The 21,593-nt window shown below is 38.7% G+C and overlaps 2 protein-coding genes and 1 pseudogene across 4 annotated transcripts in view; 2 read left to right on the forward strand and 1 right to left on the reverse strand.

Annotated features, from left to right (window-relative positions):
- TMEM243 (transmembrane protein 243) overlaps positions 1-7,143 on the reverse strand; it is a 96,168-nt gene extending 89,025 nt beyond the window's left edge. Inside the window, exon 1 of one of the 2 annotated variants that reach the window (XM_035020485.1) lies at positions 6,923-7,013. The gene's annotated coding sequence lies outside the window, so the exon portion shown is untranslated. Of the gene's footprint in view, positions 1-6,922 lie in introns of both variants that reach the window. The other variant, XM_035020486.1, reaches the window with a different exon arrangement.
- On the forward strand, positions 3,953-4,337 carry LOC118020713 (annotated as a pseudogene).
- Positions 7,144-7,288: 145 nt separating the features above from the next.
- The window catches only part of CROT (carnitine O-octanoyltransferase), a 51,417-nt gene continuing 37,112 nt past the window's right edge, over positions 7,289-21,593 (forward strand). Inside the window, exons 1-6 of one of the 2 annotated variants that reach the window (XM_035020482.1) lie at positions 7,289-7,342; positions 7,977-8,028; positions 10,798-10,933; positions 14,402-14,526; positions 16,266-16,447; positions 16,617-16,741. In XM_035020482.1, the coding sequence (XP_034876373.1) occupies positions 10,819-10,933; positions 14,402-14,526; positions 16,266-16,447; positions 16,617-16,741 (547 nt within the window). In that variant the 5' untranslated portion in view covers positions 7,289-7,342; positions 7,977-8,028; positions 10,798-10,818. The remainder of the gene's footprint in view (positions 7,343-7,976; positions 8,029-10,797; positions 10,934-14,401; positions 14,527-16,265; positions 16,448-16,616; positions 16,742-21,593) is intronic. The other variant, XM_035020483.1, reaches the window with a different exon arrangement.

Below are 21,593 nucleotides of genomic sequence, written 5' to 3' on the forward strand. Positions count from 1 at the left end.
TAGCAGGTGACTTAATCTCATCTCATGGCTGACATAAAAATCCTTATAATAAAACTTTCAAAAAGTTCTTGGTAATTTTAAGTGTTAGTGTTTAGTCACAAGCATGATAGAAAAAAACAAGCAAGGAAACAAAACAAAACAAAAAAATTGAAGCTCAGAGGACTTGCAAATTGGTAAAGGTACTGTGATGAAAAAATACAGAATAACATGACACCTTCCCTTCTGTACAAACCCATAATGAAGCTCCCTCTGTTTGGTGTATGGTATCCTTTCTAATAACTGAAGGATAGAAAAAAAAACAACCATGCAGAATGATGGTTAAGTACCCAGAATTATTTGATTTTATTATTTTTTTAGATTATTTATTTATTTACTTGACAGAGAAAGAGAGAGAGCACAAGTAGGCAGAGCAGTAGGCAGAGGAAAAGGGAGAAGCAGGCTCCCTGCTGAGCAGAGAGCCCAATGCGGGGCTCTATTCGAGGACCCTGAGATCATGACCTGAGCCAAAGGCAGCCACTTAACTGACTGAGCCACCCAGGTACCCCAGAATTATTTTAAATAATACAATGCCTTCAATATACTTCAAAGAAAATATACATGTATTTTAATACACAAAGTACATTATAAGGTATGTATCAAAATATGAGGTATAAATATGGAATGCAAATTTAAAAAGACAAAATATTCAGTGTATTACAAAAAGGTAACAAATTAAAAGTCACTCTCAAAATCTGACATTTACCTCTAAGCACTTAATGTTGATTGACAATTTTTATATGTTAGTAGAACATTTCATATTGTTGATTATAAAAACACAACTAAAAATGGAAAAATATTCCTAAAACTAAAACAAGTTCAGGTTCAAATGTCAGTAAACATGATGAAATATAATCAGAGAGATCACGCACAATTCCATGGTAACAAGTTTTTCAAATGACTTTCAAAGTTAGATTCTTGTTTAGTGTACGTGCTGCCAAAGTGAGCACCAAAGTTAGATTCTTGATAATACTATTTGCCTTCTAGCCTACGGCCTGATGATTGGCCCTAACTGATGTTTTTCTAGAGGGCTGACCACAGCACTTTCTTGGTAAACTATAGTTATTTAAAAACTAAATGGAATAAGACTGGTGTCCTTTTGAGGATACATATACATTATTTCTATTATCTTATTTCTCTTGTTTCTCTTATTCTTTGATCTGGGGAAAGATCCCCTAGATACCCGTTAACATGAATATTATGCCATATGTAGATTATAAACCTAGTGTTATTAACAAATATTCACATTAAACTTCACATTTGTAAATACCTTTTTCTTCATAACAATTGTGTAAATGAAGATATAGCTGCATGATACTGGAAAGAACCAAGAACACTGGTATTTCTAGTTCACTAACTAGATTAGATTGGTTTCTCAGAAGCATAATCTAGATGAAAAGTCAATATATATATATACTAAATCAAATTTGGTGTATATTCTGGTGTCCCTAGCTATCCTGCAAAATGTTAGGTCCTTGGAAACACAGAAATCCAAAATAGCCAAATCGATCTTGAAAAAAGACCCACAAAGTCGGAGAACTCAGACTTCCATATTTTAAAATTTAACTGTAATAATCAAGACAGTGTGGTACTGGCATAGAATAGACATATAGATGAACCAACGAGAGTTGAGAGTGCAGAAATAAGCCCTAACATTTATACTCCATTGGCTTTTGACAAAGGAGCCAAGCCAGTTTTACGAGGAAAGAATAATGTTTTCAACAAATGATTCTGGGACAACTGGATTTCCACATGTAAAAGAGTGAATTTGGACCCCTACCTCACACCACACATAAAAAGTAACTTACAGTGGATCATAGGCATAAGTATAAGAGCCAAAATGATAAAACTCTTAGAAGAAAACACCCGAGTATATCTTTATGATCTTAGCTTAGGTAATGACTTCTTAGCTACACTGTCAAAATTACAAGTGATAGAAGACTGATTAGGACATCATTAAAATTAAAAACATTTGTGGTTCAAAGGACATTATCAAGAAATGAAAAGACAATACACAGGATGGAAGAAAAATATTTGCAAATCATTTATCTGATACGATTTTTATCCAGAATATATAAAGAACTCTTAAAACTCAACAACAAAAAGACAAGCCAGTTAAAAAAAAATGGGTAAAAAATCTGAATAGATGTTTCTCCAATGATACACAACTGGCCAATAAGCACAGGAAAAGATGCTCAACATCATTAGTCTTCATAGAAATGCAAATTAAAACCACAGTGAGCTAACACTTCACATCTACTAGGATGGCTATAACAAAAAGGACATACAATGACAAGTGTTACTGTTATATTGTTACTGTTTTTATGGTGTGGAGAAATTGGAACCTTGATTCATTGTTGGTGGGAATGTAAAACGGTGCAGTTGCTGTGGTGGAAAGCAGCATGGCAGTTTCTAAAAATGTTAAACATAGAGTTAGCATATGATCCAACAATTCCGCTCCTAGGTATGAAAACATATGCTCACACAAAAACTTGTACATGAACATTTACAGCAGCAGCATTATTTTGATAACCAAGAGACAGAAACAATCCAAATGCCTGTCAACTGACAAATTGATAAAATGTGGTATATCCATACAACATATCATTCAGCCATAAAAAGAAATGAAGTACAGATAGATGCTACAACATGGATAAATCTTGAAAACATGATGCAAAGTGAAAGAAGCCAGTCACAAAAGACCTATGGTATGATCCTATTCATATGAAGTATCTAGAATAGGCAAGTCTATAGAGACAGAAAGTAGATTAATGGTTGCATAAGGCCGGGAAGGTAGGAATGGGGGGTTGGTGAGGAATGACTGCTAATGGGTACAATGTGCTCTTTTGGGGGTGATAAAAATGTTCTAAAATTCGATTATGGTGACCACATAACCCTGCAAATACAGTAAAAGCCATTGATTTACATACTTCAATGGGCAAACTATGGTATGTAAATTATATCTTGATAAGGCTTTACATTTTTTTAAAATGTTATGTTCTGTTTAGTAATAAGGAACTTTATATCAGATATAAAACATCATAGTTACCTTAATTCTTCCCCAGGACTCTGGTGGTAAATTTTTATATACAGTAAATATCATCAAAGGCAATCCCAAAACAATGATCAGTACCAAAAAGAGGCCCCTTGTGTGTTCATCTGTCGTTGGTAGTGGAGTTAATTTTTAGTCTCTGGTTGGTCTCTTTGCATCCAGCATGCTTTAGTTTGCTGTTGGCTGCTTCCCAAAATGACCACCTTTTTACTGTCCTCCCCATTAAAAATAAAAGATCACATAATTATCTCTTCACTATGTTCATTTTATGCATTGGGATGAAAGTAAAGATCTATCTCATAGATTAGAGCTACTTATACATTACTTCATTACTTCTTTTTTTAAAAATTTTTATTGTTATGTTAATCACCATACATTAATTAGTTTTTGATGTAGTGTTCCATGATTCATTGTTTGTGTATAACACCCAGTGCTCCATGCAGAACGTGCCCTCTTTAATACCCATCACCAGGCTAACCCATCCTCTCGCCCCCCTCCCTCTAGAACCCTCAGTTTGTTTTTCAGAGTCCTTCATTACTTCTTAGTGATGTAGGCAAGCCATGTCTGAGGACCCAAAAAGGGTCCCACAGGAAAAGCCAAGAGGGTCCTTGGCTTTGTGCAGAATAGAAATCAAACCCAAGCCAGGAAGACATGAAAGCAGAGTTTAATGAATAGCGTAAGTGATAGCATATAGTAGATGGAGGGTCTGGGAGGCTCAGAAAAGGAGAAGTGAATTTCTCCATTGCCTGAGATTAGGGTTTTATACTGGAAAGGGGTCCAGGGTATGGTTCCTTCAGGAATTCAGGTTAGGCTCTCTTCCTCGGCGCTGCCTGAGGAGGTGGCAGCCATCTGTTACTGGGCATCATGGATGCCCTCAGACCTCTGGTGAAGCCTAAGATCATTAAAAAGAGGATCAAGAAGTTCATTTGGCACCAGTCAGACCGGTATGTCAAAATTAAGCACAACTGGCGGAAACCCAGAGGCAGTGATGATAGAGTGCGTAGAAGATTCAAGGGCCAGATCTTGATACTCAACATTGATTGTTGAGTTGCCCAGTGGCTTCTGGAAGTTTCTAGTCCACAATGTCAAGGAGCTTGAAGTGCTGCTGATGTGCAACAAATCTTAGTGTGCAGAGATTGCTCACAATGTCTCCTCCGAGAACTGCAAAGCCATTGTGGAAAGAGCAGCCCAGCCGGCCACCAGAGCCACCAATCCCAATGCCAGGCTGCACAGTGAAGAAAATGAATAGACAGCTTATGTGCACCTCATATTTGTGTTAATAAAGCCATAAAACTACCAAAAAAAAAAAGGAATCCAGGTTAGGGTCCCATCAAAGGTGAGTGTCCAGTGAACAACAGGTGTAACTCCATAAATCACTGAAGGAGCTACTGGCACCAGGGTCCACTGTGGTTTGTTCTTAAGATTTTATCAGGTGTATGGGGGCCCCGGACAAAACTCAGAAAATGATCAACTTTCTTGCTTCCCCGTCCTGGAGTGGGAACATAGCTTCTTTGGTTTACTCAGATGCAAGATGAAATATAGAACATGAGTAAATGGGGTCTAGCAGAGAAACAGCAGAGAGAGAGCTTTTCTAAAATGGAGTCCCTTCAGTTCCCTATCTCATGAGAGTTACAAGTCTTAGCAGTAAGCTAGATGTGCAGATGGAAATGCAAACTTCTGGTAGTTTTGTACTTTTTATTATGGAACTCATCTAGACTTGTCCATAAGGGCTTTTTCTATTTGTAGTATAGTGAGAAAGAGCTATGTAGGACTAAAAATGAAAGCTCTTTCATGGCAACTTAAAAAAACTTATTACCACCACTTACAGTACCTACAAGTTTTTGTCCAGAAAAGTATTTTGATTCACAATCAGTTTTTAATCTTGGGACAACTTGTTATCAATGTACTTCATGTGCCTGAAACATCGTCCTTGTAGCCAATATCGCCCACATCATTCTAGGAAATGCAAAGTAGTTCAAATTTAACCTGAACATAACATAATTTGGAATCAACCATTAAAATACATATTACTCATTTTGAAGAAAAATCATTTATATGCTTTTTAGGCTATGGGTACATACACTTACCAGTATAACATATTTTAAGAGGTTACATTTTTTGCTCTGCACATGCAAGTCTCTGTTCCTGTCATCTTTATTCAGTCCACATTTTTTCCCCTTCCAAGAATCCAGGAATCTTTACAGAAATACTTTTCTTCCCTTTAAATCAATATCCAGAGTAGGAGAAAGACAGTGAAGGTAAGAGACCCTAAATTGTATGCCACCAACAGGCATTAAACATGCACAAACTTTTTAAGAGGTGCCAAAACTCAGCAGGAAGAAGAAAAATGTACAATGAAGGCTTTTGAGCAGTTTTTAAAAATTACTCTGTTTAAGAATACTACCTTGTGTGGCGCCTGGGTGGCTCAGTCGTTAAGCGTCTGCGTTCCGCTCGGGTCATGGTTCCAGGATCCTGGGATTGAGCCCCGCATGGGGCTCTCTGCTCGGCAGGAAGCCTGCTTCTCCCTCTCCCTCTCCCCCTGCTTGTGTTCCCTCTCTCGCTGTGTCTCTGTCACATAAAAAAAAAAAATACTACCTTGTAAGCCAATTTTTTTTTTTTTTTAAGATTTTATTTATTTGACAGAGAGAGACACAGCGAGAGAGGGAACACAAGCAGGGGGAGAGGGAGAGGGAGAGGCAGGCTTCCCGCGGAGCGGGGAGCCCGATGTAGGGCTGGATCCCAGGACCCTGGGATCATGACCTGAGCTGAAGGCAGGCGCTTAACAACTGAGCCACCCACGAGCCCCCTTTGTAAACCAATTTTAACGTTATCCAGAACACAGCATTTACATACTTTGAGATATGTTCTTTATCACAGCTTCAGAAATAACTACTACAAGTAATTTCAATTTCGTATCTGAAGCCTTTTTGGCCTGGTATATCTCAGAAGTCAGAACTTTTATTAGAAAGGTGTGCAATCATATATTATGCAACACCTCCAGCAAGGGTTGGAGCTGCTCTGTAATTAAACACGTTAATAGTTCCGTAGAAAACTTTTGACTATTCACACCAAGTGAATTATCCGGTTATACACGGCTTCAATTGCGTTCAGGTCAGATTTAACTAGTAAGGGAGTTAGGAAAGACAGACAAAGGACTGGGACCTGTAATGACATGTTTATCTTAAATCCGGTTCTTTATCATTGATATCTGGTTCAGAGCCAGTGTAAACTATTGGTCTTTTCGTCCACAAAAAGGAAACAATGTATTTAAAACGAAAACTGAAACAGTATGTTTTGTTTCAAAAGGGAAATGTAAAATAGACTAGCCTGTGAAACTAAGTTAATTACATTATGATCCTCTTGAACTTGTCTAGCTCCACTTTGGTTAAAAACTCCCATTTTTTTGGCGCAATAGGAAAAGATTAACCCCAGGCTTGTAGCGTGAGCATCCCTCGGGGATTCACGGACCTTGGGATCAGGAAGAAGTGTAGAAGGGCAAGGAAGCCAGGCATGCTGCAGAGTGCTCCAGCATTATCTACGCTGGGCCAACTTCAGTCTCAGTTGGATAAAGGGAAAGAGAGTAAGTAGGGTTCTTTGCGGTCACTGCTCTCTTGCCAGCAGGACACAGGGTGAACAAGATTCCTTTCAGAGGCATTAGTATGAATTCTTGCTTGGGGGTTGCAAAGAGTCTCACTGGGAAGGGGGAGGAGCGTCTGGTAAGCCAGAGCTGGGGCTAGAAGAGGAAGGGAAACAGGGCGCCGAGTCTTGCACAAAGTGGGTGAAAACGATTCTAAGCCACCAGTTCCTGAATCGGTCCCAGACGGTTAAGCGTACCTGCGTGGGTGGAGCACTGCGGGACCCGAGCCTCCGCGGTATCCCCTGACCCGGCGGGGTGCTCCACCTGCAACAAGTAGTTAACTGCTATGCCGCAGGGCTTCGGCCGTTCCTCGGGCGTCCGGGAAGCCCTTCCCAGGCGCTCAGCCTGTACCCGACCTCCCTGCCAAGGACGCCCACGGGAAGAGGGGCTGGGTCCTCCCAGCCCGCAGGCCCGGCTCGTCCCCGGCTTCAAGTACGGGGCGGGACCCTCGCGGCCTTCCGTCCAGTCCTCGTTCCCCGGAGGCCGCGGGGCGGGACCCTCGCGGCTTTCCGTCCAATCCTCGTTCCCCGGTGACCGCGGGGCGTGACCCTCGCGGCTTTCCGTCCAATTCCCGCTCCTCAGTTAGCGGCTGCGGCGGAGTAGATGGAGCGCAAGCGGTGAGGACCCGCAGGCCCAACGAGATAGCGCTCTCTTCCTCCCCCAAACCTTGGGCATCGTGGGAGAAAGTTAAGTTGCTTAGAATAGAGTTAAGTAGAGTAGAACGGCGGAAGTGCCAGGACTCGGCGGGAGCGTCGTGTTGTCAGGCATCTTGCCTGCGGGGTCGGAGACGTACCCCCGAGGTTGGGCCGCTGGGCTGGTCCATAGTGCTGCGTATTTAGATTTCTCTCACTTGGGCTCTTGAGTGTGCAGAGCTGCTCTTGGTGTGGTGGGAGGAGGCTGAGCTCTCGTCTCACTCTGCGCCCCCGTTTTCTCCAGCCGAGCTTTGAACTCCTTGTCGCCCTGAGACCAGGCACCGGGAGGCACTTTGTGTGACGAGAGTGTGGTTGTCCGAAGCCTGGTTAATCCTACGGTAATTGTTAGCCAGCTCTTTAGCAGATGAAGTTTGTACGTGTTTGCTGTGATTCCCAACAGTTTAAGTCTTGGGGCTTCCCAGTCTCTAGATTTTGTCTTCCACTTTCTTTCACCAGTTTTTGTTAAAATTCCCTGCCCTCCCCCGCAGTTGTTGTCAAGCTTGTTTTTTTCCTTTCCACGGTCACCAGCCTAGTTCAAACCCTTGTGTTTTCAAAACAGAATTGTTGCAGCAAACTCCTGGCAGTCCTAAGAAGTTCATTTTGGTGTACCGGTATGTGACAGTATGTTTTTTTTTTACTTACGTTCCTGTTTCTGTTTTCCATTTTATTTTCATGGTTACATTTTATTGCCCCGAGGAAGCCTACTGTAATTAATTCCAGTGGCATCATTTTCTTAATGCATATGTAGGTTCTTTTGGAATTATTTAATCTTCATGGTAGAGAATTCAGAATAATCCTTCCTGAACGAATCAGGTAATTCATATTTTCAGTGTGTACCTTTTGGTGAGTTAAGACTAGTAAGCATGGGATTGGTAGTCTTGGTATCAGTTTTCTAGAGTCCATGGGAGGTATACAATGAATTAGGGTATCTTTTCTATATATGTGTACTAGATTCTTGTTGCTGACGACAATTTATCACAAACTTAACAGTTCAAAAAAAAAAAATCACAAATTGGTTATCTCACAGCTTCTATAGATCCGAGGTCCAGGTAGGTTTAGCTGTATACTCTGCTTAGCATCTCACAAAACTGAAATAAAGGTTTCTGTAGTTTCGGGCCCTTTTCTGGAGACTTTGGGAAAGAATCCACCTGTAGGCTAGTTGAGGTTGTTGGCAGAATTCATTTTCATGCAATTGAAGGACCGAGGTCCCCATTTCCTCACTGGGTTCCAGCTGGGGGCTTTCTCAGTTCCATAAGACCGCTAGTATCTTCATATCCAGACAGTAACTTCAGTCCTTTTCATGCTTTTAATCTCCCTGGCTCATCTACAGCCCGCTGCTGGAGAAAGCATTCTCCTCCTGAGGGCTCCAGTGATTAGACCCACCTGGATAATCTATTTAAGGTTACCTGTGCTGTATAAGACAACATGGTCACAATCACGGAAGTGCTGATCTCCTTATATTCACAGGTTCTGGGGAGTATAAGGGTGGAATCATGGGAGCCATTCCTGGAAATTTTGCCTAGCATAATATGGTTGTCTCAACTAGATTATTTTTATAATGTGTTTTTGTAGGCATTTAAAAATAGTCCTAATAACACCTCTTTCTGATTATATAATTATCCTCTCTACAGGTAAGGAAATTCAGTTAAAGTTAGTTGCCCAGAAGCTCACGGCTAGAGAGTGGTGGAGTTGGTATTTACCTGTATTTCCATTGGGTCTAAAACTAATATTTATGGATGGTCAAAATAAAGTACAGCCAAAGTCATTATATGGGAAGAAACTGAGGAATTAGGAGATCTTTGTTGTGTCTTATTTTTGGATTATATCTTTATTTTAGTGGTATAGGTTAAACTCTTTTACCCTGACAAAGAACGCCCAAAATACAATGACATGAATAAAAATGTTTTTTCATACATCTAGTGGGAGAAGGCTAGGGCTAGTAGGAAGATTCTGATAACCTCTCAATACATGGCTTCCATAAACAGTTGCAAGGTGCTGCTTCAGTTGGTCCTACCTGTTAGGCAGTGAGGAGAGAAAACACAGGGAGAGTACATGTAGTTAGTCCTTTATAGGGGCATGACCTGCAGGAGACATATTACAAAGTCCTACTGAGCTCCAGAGCAGGGTAGGAAAGATAAAGCTGTGTGGCTTTATACCCAGTTGGAACTCAGGATTCTGTTAAGAAAAAAAGGAGAAAATTTATATTGCCCCATAACAACCTCTGCCACACCCTAGCTTTTGATAATGTTTTATTCCATAACCTTCTGTGAGTGGAATATTTTGTTTGGCTTTGCTATTAGTTTTAATTTAAAAAGTGGTATTTGAAATCGGAGGGGTAGACAAACCACGAGAGACGATGGACTCTGAAAAACAAACAGGGTTCTAGAGGGGAGGGGGGTGGGAGGATGGGTTAGCCTGGTGGTGGGTATTGAGGAGGGCACGTTCTGCATGGAGCACTGGGTGTTGTGCACAAACAATGAATCATGGAACACTTCATATAAAACTAATGATGTAAGGTATGGGGATTAACATAAGAATAAAAAAAAAAGTGGTATTTGAAAGGAAGGTAATTCTTACCTTGATTTCTCAATTGCTATTATACTATATAGCTTAATTTTTAAAGGCTTCTTTGAGAAATCTCATTTTCCATTTAACATTTGTATACCTCATTCACATTTTGGGTTAGTTTGATTTCTCTGAGGAAAACTAATAAATTTGTGGTAAATGTTTAAGATTGCTTTGGGATACTTAAAACTGTTCTGTGTAGGCCTCAAACCATCTGCATAAGTAGGCTACAGCAGCTTGTCATGATTTAGGTATTCTGTGATATTCTACAGCTGGATGAGTCTTAAACTGCTCTTATTCTAGAGAGTTCTCTCTTTCCACCCATCATATTTTTCTTCACAACTGAATTCTGCCTACCCATTTAGACCTACCGGGAGATTCCTCACCCATTCTCACTTAGCTTTAATGTAGGGCGAAGGTTTTGATGAAAGAGATGTGGGTTGGACCTTAGGAAAGTTGCTGAACTCTTGAGTTTTGATTTCTTCATATGCAAAATGGAGGTGACTGTCAAAAGGCAGGGATAATATGAAGGTTAGATACATATCTTCTATCACACCTGTTGTACTACTTGGCAAATAGTGGGTGCTCAGTAAATCAAAATTACACTAGTTCCACTGATGACTCCTTGAATTCCAGCACTTGGAATCAATGCTTTTTTTTTTTTAATTGATTTTCTTCAACAAGTTTATGAATTCCTCAAGGGCTAGGACCACATTCTGGATATACTGTGGTCCCTAAATAATGATTTAGTGAATTAGAACTAGCATATATAAGAATATTTATGAGATTAAAACTGTCAGGGCTTTTTTCTTTAGTTTTCCTGCTGTGCTTGCATCATGGAAAATCAGTTGGCTAAATCAACTGAAGAACGAACATTTCAGTACCAGGATTCTCTTCCATCTCTGCCTGTTCCTTCACTTGAAGAATCATTAAAAAAATACCTTGAATCAGGTATGTTTGTAATCTTCTAGTATATAATAATATTATTAGCAACGTAGAAAACTGAAAGTATTAGAAGTAGATGAAGGTCTAATTGCTTTTTCCTTTAGGCTCATGATAATTAAAGTATCCTTAAAATGTCCAGAACTTGGAGCGCCTGGGTGGCTCCGTCGGTTGTGTCCAACTCTTGATTTTGGCTCAGGTCAGGATCTCAGGGTCCTGAGATCGAGCCCTGTGTTGGGCTCTGAGCTGGGCATGGAGCCTGCTTAAGATTCTCTGTCCCTCTCCCCCTCCCTTTGCCCTCCATCCCCACCTGCTCGTGCTCTCTCTCTCAAAAAAACACCGAAAAAACAAAGGCATTTAAAAATGTCCAGAACTTTTCTGTCTTTATCTCTCAAGTTAATTTTTCCATAGTTTAAAAAGCCTATAAACCTACTATTAGGTTTATAATAAAAAGTAGTAGGCCTCTGCCTTATTCTCCACTCCCCACCCCAATCCTACTCCCTCAGACAAATATTTTATCTTTTTTTTTTTGTATTGTTTATCTCCGGATTTAAAGTAAACTTTTATACTAGTATTTCTTAGGTTTTTTTAGTTGTGGGTATTATAAATTTGTTCCTAAGATGTGGATTTAGCTCTTTCACACATTTAACCTTCCCCCCTTCACACCCAACATATAGGCAATCCAACATACCCACATTTTCCTTTTCATTCTTTCAATATAGTTGTACAAAATCACCATTTGGGTTAAATTAGTACTCACCTGATTTAATTCCAGGTCTCACCTGATTTAAATTAGTATGTACGTGAGTTAATTTACCTGACCATCTATGGTTTATCGTTATGCAGTTATTCACAAGAGAACCATTCAGTGTACTTTGAATGCCTTTTTATGGCATTGTTTTATTTTGCTCATTTTTCATTTGCTTACTTTGCTTTGTATCCTTAAGTAATTCACTCCCAAATACTTCAATACACTGAAAATTCCTGACTACATTATATACATGAGATACGTATATAGGTATGTACCTATACATTATATACATAAGCTATTCTCTCAGTTTCATTTCTTGGAGACATCCCTCCTGGGGCCCTCTGCCCTCTTGCTCCCATTAGTGTTTACTTTTCTTGAGTTGGCTGGACAGCTGTTACCTTGGAGCTTTCCTTCCCCCATCTCTGGCAGTTCTTTTTACCTCTCTCTCCTGTTTTGGATTCCGTGGTTCCTGTCTTTTTTTTTCTTCCTCTTTTCACTTATTTTTGTGAAGTACATCTTCAGTAGCTACTTGGGAAAAAGTGTTTCTGGAAAGGAAAGAATGTAAGACTTAAAATTTTATTCTACCCTCGTACTTGATTTTTTGGCTGAGTATAAAATATTCTGGGTTGGAAATTATTTTTCTTAAGAGTTTTGAAGCTACTGTTTGTTCCTCCTGAGAAATTCCTCCTGAGATGCCATTCTGTTTGATCCTTTATTTGTGACTTGTTTTTTACACTCTGGATGTATTTGGAAACCTTTTTCTTTATCCCTACCATTCTGAACTTCTTGATGTCCCTTAGTGTATGGGATTTTTTCATTTATTTCTCTGAATATACAGTAGATTCTTTGAAGCTTAAAAAAATTCATGTAATTCAATTCTAGGAAATTTTCAAAATACTTTTTCTTGGATAATTTTCTCCTCCTTTCTTTGCCCTCTCTTTCTGGAACTCCTGTTAATTGGATCTGGGGTGTTCTGGACTAAGCTTTTGATTAAAAAATTATTTCCCTCATTATTAGTGCCTTTCCCTTTCTGGTCTGTTTACTGTTGGGTGTCACCAATCCCGTTTTTACTTATTCTGCTCTTTGATTCTCATGTGAGAGGCTTTCCTCAAATATCTGACAATCATTAGTCATTCATTTTTAAGAGCTAGGCCCTAAAAAGCTGATTGAGAGTTCTGTGTGCATGGGTAGGGGCTTGGTGACTGGTGGGCCTTCTAGTGAGCCTTGTTGCAGAGATCTAGCAGTTCCACCAGGGCATGCCCAGATATCAGTCATACTTCTCTTGGACTGATCCGTTTCCCCAGAGAAGAGTCCTCTTTTGTTTAGAAGGCATGAACCTGATACCTAGTGTTTTGGGAGCTAACTAGGGGAAGGAGGCTGGAGGGCTTATTGTTCTGGGTGTACACTTTGATTATAATCTCTCTTTTTTTCAGTATGGGTTAGGATCTATTTAAATTGCTTCTCTGGTTCAATTTGTCCTAAGAGTAGAACTCTAGATTTCTACTGGTGTTGGTAGGAAGTTGCCTGGCTTCCCAGAGTGGAGAAAGATCTACAGGTGTGGGTGTGGATGGGACTGTTTGCTGCTTCTGAACACTTTTAAGCAACCTGTTTTCAGTCTTTCTTTGCCCCCTTTGGAAGTCCATTTGCCTTGAATTTTTTAACCTTTCTGGGATTCTACTGCAGGCATTGGCTTGCTTCTTGGATTGCACTTAACCCTACCTTGTCTCTTCTTACCTTCTACTCTCCAGGCTTTAGATATTAACTTTCTCCATTTTACAAATTCAGTTACCATTTTCTCATCTGTTTTCTAATGTGTGAAATGTTAGCTTAACTGGTCTGCTGCACTCTCCTTTCACATTCTTTGTCCTTATAGATTTATGCCTTTTTAATTACTGTCATTTTAGTGAGCTTCTAGAAGGATTAGAGATAAATGTATGCATTTAGTTCACTTTGTTTAAATGAAAGTCCTCTGATATTTTTAAAATTTCTTCCTTTTTTTCCTCATTTACTTTTATCTGGGAATTCTAGTTTCTTTTTAAAAAACTTTACTGATTATTTGCTATATTTTTATTATTCATTTCATTTGTCCTTTTTCTAAATACAGCTATTTAAGTTGACTTTAAGATAGTACTTTGAAGAGACAAAATAAAGCAGAAGGAAGATATTAATGTCCTTTGATTACTAATTGACTTTTGTCTGTAGCTTAATTTTCAGAACAGTTGGTGTTCATTTTCCTGGACTAGAAACCCCTGTCCCCTCCCCCCTTTTTGGGGAAGGAAACCATTACTGGTTCTGGCAGGCTTTATACTTAAATTTACATACGTATTGCGTTTACATACATGATGTTCAAGGCTCTGCTTGAACATTAGTTGGAAACAAGCTTTAATTTCTCTTATTCATTGCTAAACAGGATTTACTTCTCTGTTGGACCAATAGCTAGAGGATAGTCCTGTCTTTATCATTTTAACTGTCATCATCCAGAATGATTTTAAGAGTTGTCAGATTACATAGTATCCACTGTTTAATTTTTTTACAGCATTTTACTATGTTGCTTTTCAGTCATTTTCATGTTGTAAACTCTGATTTATTGAACTGCCATGATAATTAATGCATACATAATTGTTTTACATAATTGAGTCTCATTATTTGTGTGATAGTGGAGTAACACAAACATTATTTGTGTTACTTGATGTCTAAATATTTTAACGTATATTTTTTCCTTATAGTAAAGCCGTTTGCAAATAAAGAAGAATACAAAAGAACTAAAGAAATTGTCCAAAAATTTCAAGATGGTATTGGAAGAAAACTGCACCAGAAATTACTTGAAAGGGCAAAAGGAAAAAGAAATTGGGTATTTATGTTATTGTACTTAGGATTAGAAAATTGATGATGCCTGGGCGCCTGGGTGGCTCAGTTGGTTAAGCGACTGCCTTCGGCTCAGGTCATGATCCTGGAGTCCCTGGATCGAGTCCCGCATCGGGCTCCCTGCTCGGCAGGGAGTCTGCTTCTCCTTCTGACCCTCCCCCCTCTCATGTGCTCTCTCTCTCTCATTCTCTCTCTCAAATAAATAAAAAAAAAAAAAGAAAATTGATGATGCCTAAAGAATGAAAAATAAAAATGTAAATAGCTTTTATTTTAAAATTATTAGTGTAAATGTCCTTTCAGTCATTGTTATAGTCATCTAAAAGACTTAATGAATTGTGTAACTCTAGGGAGTTTTGTGTGTGGTGTGTGAGCTCCTTTCTTATATGGGGAACTTGTCAAAATACAGATTTCCTGGGACCAGTGATTCTGAATGGGGGCCCAGAAACCCTTATTTTAACAGCTGTCCCATGTGGTTCTGATGGAGGTGATCTGTAGACCTTGCTTGTGAGAAACATTTTGTTCAGGTAATCCCAGCCTGAAAAAACTCCAGACACTAAAACTAGACCTACCACGTAGGTGGCATACAAATATTTAAACATCATATGAGAGAGAAGGGGCCATTACAAAATTGGAGTGGAGAATGGTTATGAGTATTATGTGTTTCAGTTAGATAGATTGAAGGGGAGATGTTGGTATAATAATTACTGAGGCACTCAATAATTTCCTGCAGAATTTTTGACTTCTTCATCTTAATTACTTCTGTAGTATGAACCAAAGGATAAGTTTTTGTAATTAAAAAACATTGCCTTAATCTAGAAATCAGGAGTAGCTATCTTTAAGTTTTAGAAATAAAAAGGAAACTGATCTTTCCATTAGTTATTGATACCTATGATGGAATAATAAAATTTTATACTTCCAGATTCCCTTATTCTCAATCTTGAGACTTGAGCGATTTTAATTAAATCAGGGAAAGGTAAAGAAGTCTGTATCCTTTTGCTTATTTCTTTTTCTGAACAATTGATTATAGTTTATAACATCAGTTTCTTAAAAATAACTCCAGATAGTCTGATGAGATCTGCTTACTTATGCATGAAATTCAATTGCATGTTGTAAAAGAGGGACACGTAAAGCTCTGGCTCTGAAAAATCTAAATTAGTTTTAAGTGTACTGAAAAGGTTTTATATTTTTGATTTAGTATTTCAGTTTTTGCTTGGAAAAGGATAATTGCAAATGCCTTAATAGTTGATAAAATTAAGTGAGGATTTGTTTTGTATTTATTTACCCAAGGTGCTCTGAGAAAACACACCTAAGTACTTAGTTTGGTATTTGTGACTCCAATATGATCCGTCTGAAAAGGTGCCTTTTCAGTGCTTTCTTGTTGCCTGTTTTTGATAGTGTAGTTAAGCTGAATAGTATTTAAGATCCTGTAGTTCCAAAAAAAAGAAATGATCACAATAGCATTTTTCAATATCTATGATGATTTAAAGCAAGAAAACATGTTTTTATTTCTTAATTTTTTTTTGCTTTCAGAACAAAGTTACTGAGGTAAAATTTATGTATAATAAAATCCGTTGTTAGTATACGATGGATGTGGGTAAGAAAACATGTTTTTAAGTGTTAAAGAGTAAAGAGAAAAGAACAAATACAGCTTTTTTTTTTTTTTCTTGCTGTTACACATTCAAGTATTCTCAATAGCATTAGGTTGATGTTCTTAATTTCTTTTAGCTGGAAGAATGGTGGCTGAATTTTGCCTATCTGGATGTTCGTTTACCATCGCAACTCAATGTCAATTTTGCTGGTCCTGCACCTTATATTGAACACTACTGGCCTCCAAAGGAAGGCACTCAGTTGGAAAGAGGAAGTATAAGTCTTTGGCATAACTTGAACTACTGGCAGCTATTAAGAAAGTAAGGACAGTTATGTGAATTTAGTAGCAGATTTACCCAAAGTTTGAAGTGGCAAAATGTTGAGAAGCTTAATTTACTTAGTTGAGGATACTACAGTTGTGAGTACTTGGTTTATAAGTTTTATAATGGCTTGTTGATCAAAATACTTTTTTTTCGTTTGTTTTAATAGAGAAAAAGTACCTGTTGATAAATCTGGAAATAGTCCTCTAGATATGAATCAATTCCGAATGCTGTTTTCCACCTGCAGGATTCCAGGAATTACTAGAGATTCAATTACGAGTTATTTTAGGACTGGTAAGTAGAAAACATGGGTGTGGTATTTTTTGTTTGTTTGTTTGTTTTGGTAAAGGCATTGGGATTTGGGTAGTTTTGCTACGGTTTTTAATGACACTATGGAACATACTATTTTGAATATTTCTTTACTGGATTTTGACTAATCAGAGGCTTTCTGTGAACCTTTTAGTCATTGTGATTAGTCAGAAATAATTTATGGGAATGGATTTTATAAACTGGTCTTAAATCGTTCTGTATAAAACCTGATGCTTACGTTGTGTGATTTGAGAGTTTAAGTTCTAAAGAGCGTTATTAATCAGTATTAGGTAATCTGGAGCATAGGATCTGGATTTGTCTGTCTTTGCCCTGTTCTTCTTTGAATTCTCTTTTTGAGTGTGCTTGTCTGTGCTTATCATGACCCATTTCTCTTTGTGAGTATGCCCTCCCTTTCACGCCCAGCCATATGAGGTGAGAGTCTGCTGTCAGTCTTCTTGAAGGCATATGAGTTGAGAATGACTCATCAAAGTTCCTGTTTTTACTGTCAGCTTAATGGCAAATTCTGCTTGGTGTACTAGCATATCTTAAAATGGAAAATTCTTTTGTAAGTGCTGGTTTTCAGTTATTTCAGGATCTTTTTCTTTTTTATAAATTTAATAATGTAGTTTATAGTTACTGTGGAATGTAATTAGGGAAAGATATTTTTCTTCATTTAAAAGTAAAATTTCTGTAGCCGGTTTTGCTTGTAGTGTGGGGAGTTTGAGTTTACTTTCATGTAAGAACTCATCTTTGTAAACCTCATTAGATGCTTGAGATATTTAATGTCCTCAAGCCCACTCACATTTATATTGATGTTGCAAGTGAAAGACCTGATTATTTATGGCATAAAGTTTAATGCCCAAATATGAATGCAAAAGATGAACAGGAGAAAATGGAGAATAGCAGTAGCAAAGAGAGAAATATGCCTATCATTTAGGATATAATATCAATAGACCTGGTTTTCAGTTTAATCTTTATCACTTCATAGGTCCTTAGATAAGGTAATCCTTTGGTACAGCATGTAAAATGCAGATTCATTAATTTAATAATGTGTCTCTTAATGCAGTCCTTTAAGCTGTCATGGTTAGTATATTCTTGTACTTAAGACCAGGTGAAGAGGTGTAGATAGGGACAAAGCTGAGGGAATAAGTAAACAAAAAAATAACAGAGTTACTGATAAATACTTTATAGAGAATTCAAATAACATGAGTAACTGGATGGCTATTTTAGATTGGGTATTCAGGGAAAACCTCTCTGAGGATCTGAATGATACGATGATCCAGCAGTTTTTTGGCTTTTTATTTTTGTTTTCGTTTAGTTCAGTTTGTTGTTTTGTGTGTTGAGGGAATCCCGTAGGCATGAGTAAACTTGGCATGTTTGAAGGGGAATATGGATGGAGCAGAGCAGGCAGGAGGCAGAGGGGACTCTTGGAGTGTTGACTAGAGGCTAGATCATATAGTACTTTGTAAGCCAACTAAGGTTTTTGGCTTTTATTTAAAATGTGAATAGATAATGAGTTTTGAGAAAGAAAGTGGTATGATCAGATTTATGTTTTAAAAAGATGATTCTACCTGCCATTTGAGGAATAAGATTTTTAGGAACATACCAGGGTAGAAGCAGGGATATCAGTTAGAAAATTGTTTCAGTAGTCCAAGAGAGCCATAATAATGACTTGTAACTAGGGTGATATCATGAAGCTGGTAAAAAGTTGTTAGATTCTGGATATATTTTGGATTTGGATTTAGTAGAATTATTCATAGATTGGTTGTGAGATGAGAGAGAAAAAGGAGAATCAGAGATGATTCCAAGATATTTGGCTTGAGTAATGGGATAGATAGCTGTGTTGGTTCATGAGGTGGGAAACTTTGGGAGGAAATATTTAGGGAGGAAATTAAGAGGTCCCTTGGGCTGTGTTGAATTTAAGATGCCTTTTAGACATCTGAAGTGGAAATGCAGGTAGGCAGTTGGGTACAAAGTTGGGAGTTCAGGAGAGATTTCAGTACTGCATATAGAGATTTAAGAATCACCATTAGGAGGCATAGAAAACATTTTTAAAGGCATAAGAGTAGCTAAAGTTGCTTTTGTAACATACAGATGAAGATTACCAGGGGAATCAGTACCGAATCTTACCACAATTAAATAGGGTATTTGGTGAATACCTCCTGAAGAGGAGAACACAGCAAAAGAGACCAAGGGGGGAAGAAAGGAAGGGCAGTGGTCTCCCATAAGCCAAGAGAAGGAAGTGTTGTGTCACATGTTCCAGAAGCCAAATGAGATAAAAATTAAAAGTGACCATTGTATTTATCGGCATGATGTGGACAGAGCCTGCCCTGACAAGAGCAGTCTCAGTGGAAGTTGGGGAAGGGAGCTCAACTGGAGGAGGTGAAAGCAAATCAAATAATTAGTGACAACATTTGGAAATAATGCTTACGGAAAAAGTTTTGATGTGCAGTGGGAGGGACTTCATTTAATTTTAAAAAAAGAGTGATATTATAACATAGGAGTGACATAGGAGAGAAAGAAAAATAATCTTTCAGGGAAAGGAATAAACAGCCAAAGTCATTGAAAAGATAAGAGCTGAGAGGGTCAGGAGTAGAAATGGTGGAGGACTGGTCTTTGACAGGAGCAAGGATGAGAAGGAATGCAGAAAGTACATCTAGATGCAAATCGATGGGCCAATTTTGTTGTGGGAAGATGAGGAGGTCCATGTATTCTTTGTGTTTTCCTTGGTGAAATGAGAACTGAGGTCATTAGCTGGGGTAGAAGATTAGAGGAGAAAGAAGGTTTAAAATACTAGTCATTTTGGGAGGGTGCCTGGGTGGCTCCGTTGATTAAGCATCTGACTCTTGATTTCGGAATCAGGTCATGATCAGGGTCATGGGATGGAGCCCCACATTGGGCTCCGCGCTCAGCATGGAGTCTGCTTGAGATTTTCTCTCTCGCCCTCCACCCTTCCCCCAGCTTGCTTTCTCTTTTTCTCTTTCAAAATAAATAAATAAATGAGTAAAATCTTAAAAAAAAAAAATACTAATCATTTTGGAAAGTGGGAGAAGCAGATGTGCTAGGGGAATGCAGGGTAGCTGATGAGTGTTGAGTGCCCATTTGAAATGGTGTGTTTATGAATTTAAAGTTAGATTAGACGATATGTTGTTTTTTTCTTCAGCAACAATCAGGCAGGCGTTTTGATTCAAGCGTTTTGCAAGGAAGAAATTAAAATGCTGGGCCATGGTATCTATCTTCGATATGGAGAAAATTGAAGCGCTAATGCATGTGAAGGCAGCCTATAAGCCGCTATGGCTAAGAGGCTAATGTCATTAAGGAGGCAGTACTTAAAACTATTTTTATTTTACTTACCCACTTAGAGACCATTAAGACTAATTCAGTCCTGCCTTTTACCCTGTTAACCTCATTTTGCCTGCAGTTCAACCTCTCAGGTCCTCTCTCATCATCTAGATTCAGGGATTTGTGTGTAGCCTAATTTGATCCAAGTTTCCCACTACTGTGACCCACCCTCCCTCCATTTCCCAGACTCTTCTACTATAGTTTCTGGAACTCATGGTCAGCAAAATCCTTTGTATCCTCAACCTTTTCTCTGAGAGTTCCTGTTTCCCTGTGAAAGGTACTGTTACTGAACCTGGCTATTCTTTGAGCTTACTGCATTCCCTATAACCATCTCAGGTGGGTATATTTTTTCTCATACTGTGGTACTAGAGGGTATGTAGGAGATGTTGGTATCCTTTTTATTTCCGGTGGCCCTTGCCCCTTTCCTTTCTTCCTTACAGTTTGAGCTCTTGAAAAAAGGAAAGCTATCAGGTTCTGTCACCAGTGCTTGTCTTTGTTGTAGTGGCTTTTTTTTTCTTCTTAAAAAATTTTTTTTAATTTAAATTCAATTTAATTAACATATACTGTATTATTAGTTTCTGAGGTAGAGTTTAGTATTCCCCCATTGCTTTATCACCAGTCTCACTATCTTTCTTTTCATCACTACCTCCTTCACATTCTTTTTTTTTTTAAGATTTTATTTATTTATTTGACAGAGAGAGAGTGAGCGAGCACAAGCAGGGGGAGCAGCAGAGGGAGAGAGAGAAGCAGGCTCCCTGCTGAGCAGGGAGCCCGGTGTAGGGCTCAATCCCAGGACCCTGGGATCACAATCTGAGCCTAAGGCAGAGGCTTAACCGACGGAGTCACCCAGGCGGCCACCACGCACCCCCTATTCACATTCTTGATGACTTTAGCTTCCATTGTAGATGACCCATGACCTCTCCTTTCCTTCACTTTTTTCCTCTAGTAATCTGTACCTCCACTCCTTCTCAAGCAACCACACACTCCTGTGGTCATGCCCTAGAACTTGTTATTATAAAAAACTCCATGTCCTCTAACATAGAAATTATAAGCATCTCATTCTGATCTCCACCTTCTCTGCATAACTCACTTCCTTTAGTAGTCTACCTTAGCTATTTCTTTGACCACACTGTGACTTAAATTGAGTTTTGCTACAGTTCTTCACAGTTCCATTCCTCCCTCCTCCACCCCCAATCTGTACTTCTTTCTGTGCTTCTTCTCTGTAATCACTCCTTCGCATACACATTCAAATCTTTGCCCACTTGCTCCCTCATCACTCTACCCACAGCTCATCATGGTTTAATTTTCATCTTCTGTCTTGCCTGTACATATTAAAGATACCTACCCTAGCAATTTTACTTGGCCTGAGAAAACCAGAAAACCTCATTTAATTTTCTCAAACCTCAAATGGATCCACAGCATGACCTTGCCATATTATGTTATTCTTTCACTTCCAGAGATAGTTTCATGCCTTTCTCCTTGCTTATTCTCAGGT

Source organism: Mirounga leonina, unplaced genomic scaffold, assembly GCF_011800145.1.
Source record: "Mirounga leonina isolate KUSES-001 unplaced genomic scaffold, KU_Mleo_1.0 Mir_174, whole genome shotgun sequence".
NCBI classification, from domain to species: domain Eukaryota; kingdom Metazoa; phylum Chordata; class Mammalia; order Carnivora; family Phocidae; genus Mirounga; species Mirounga leonina.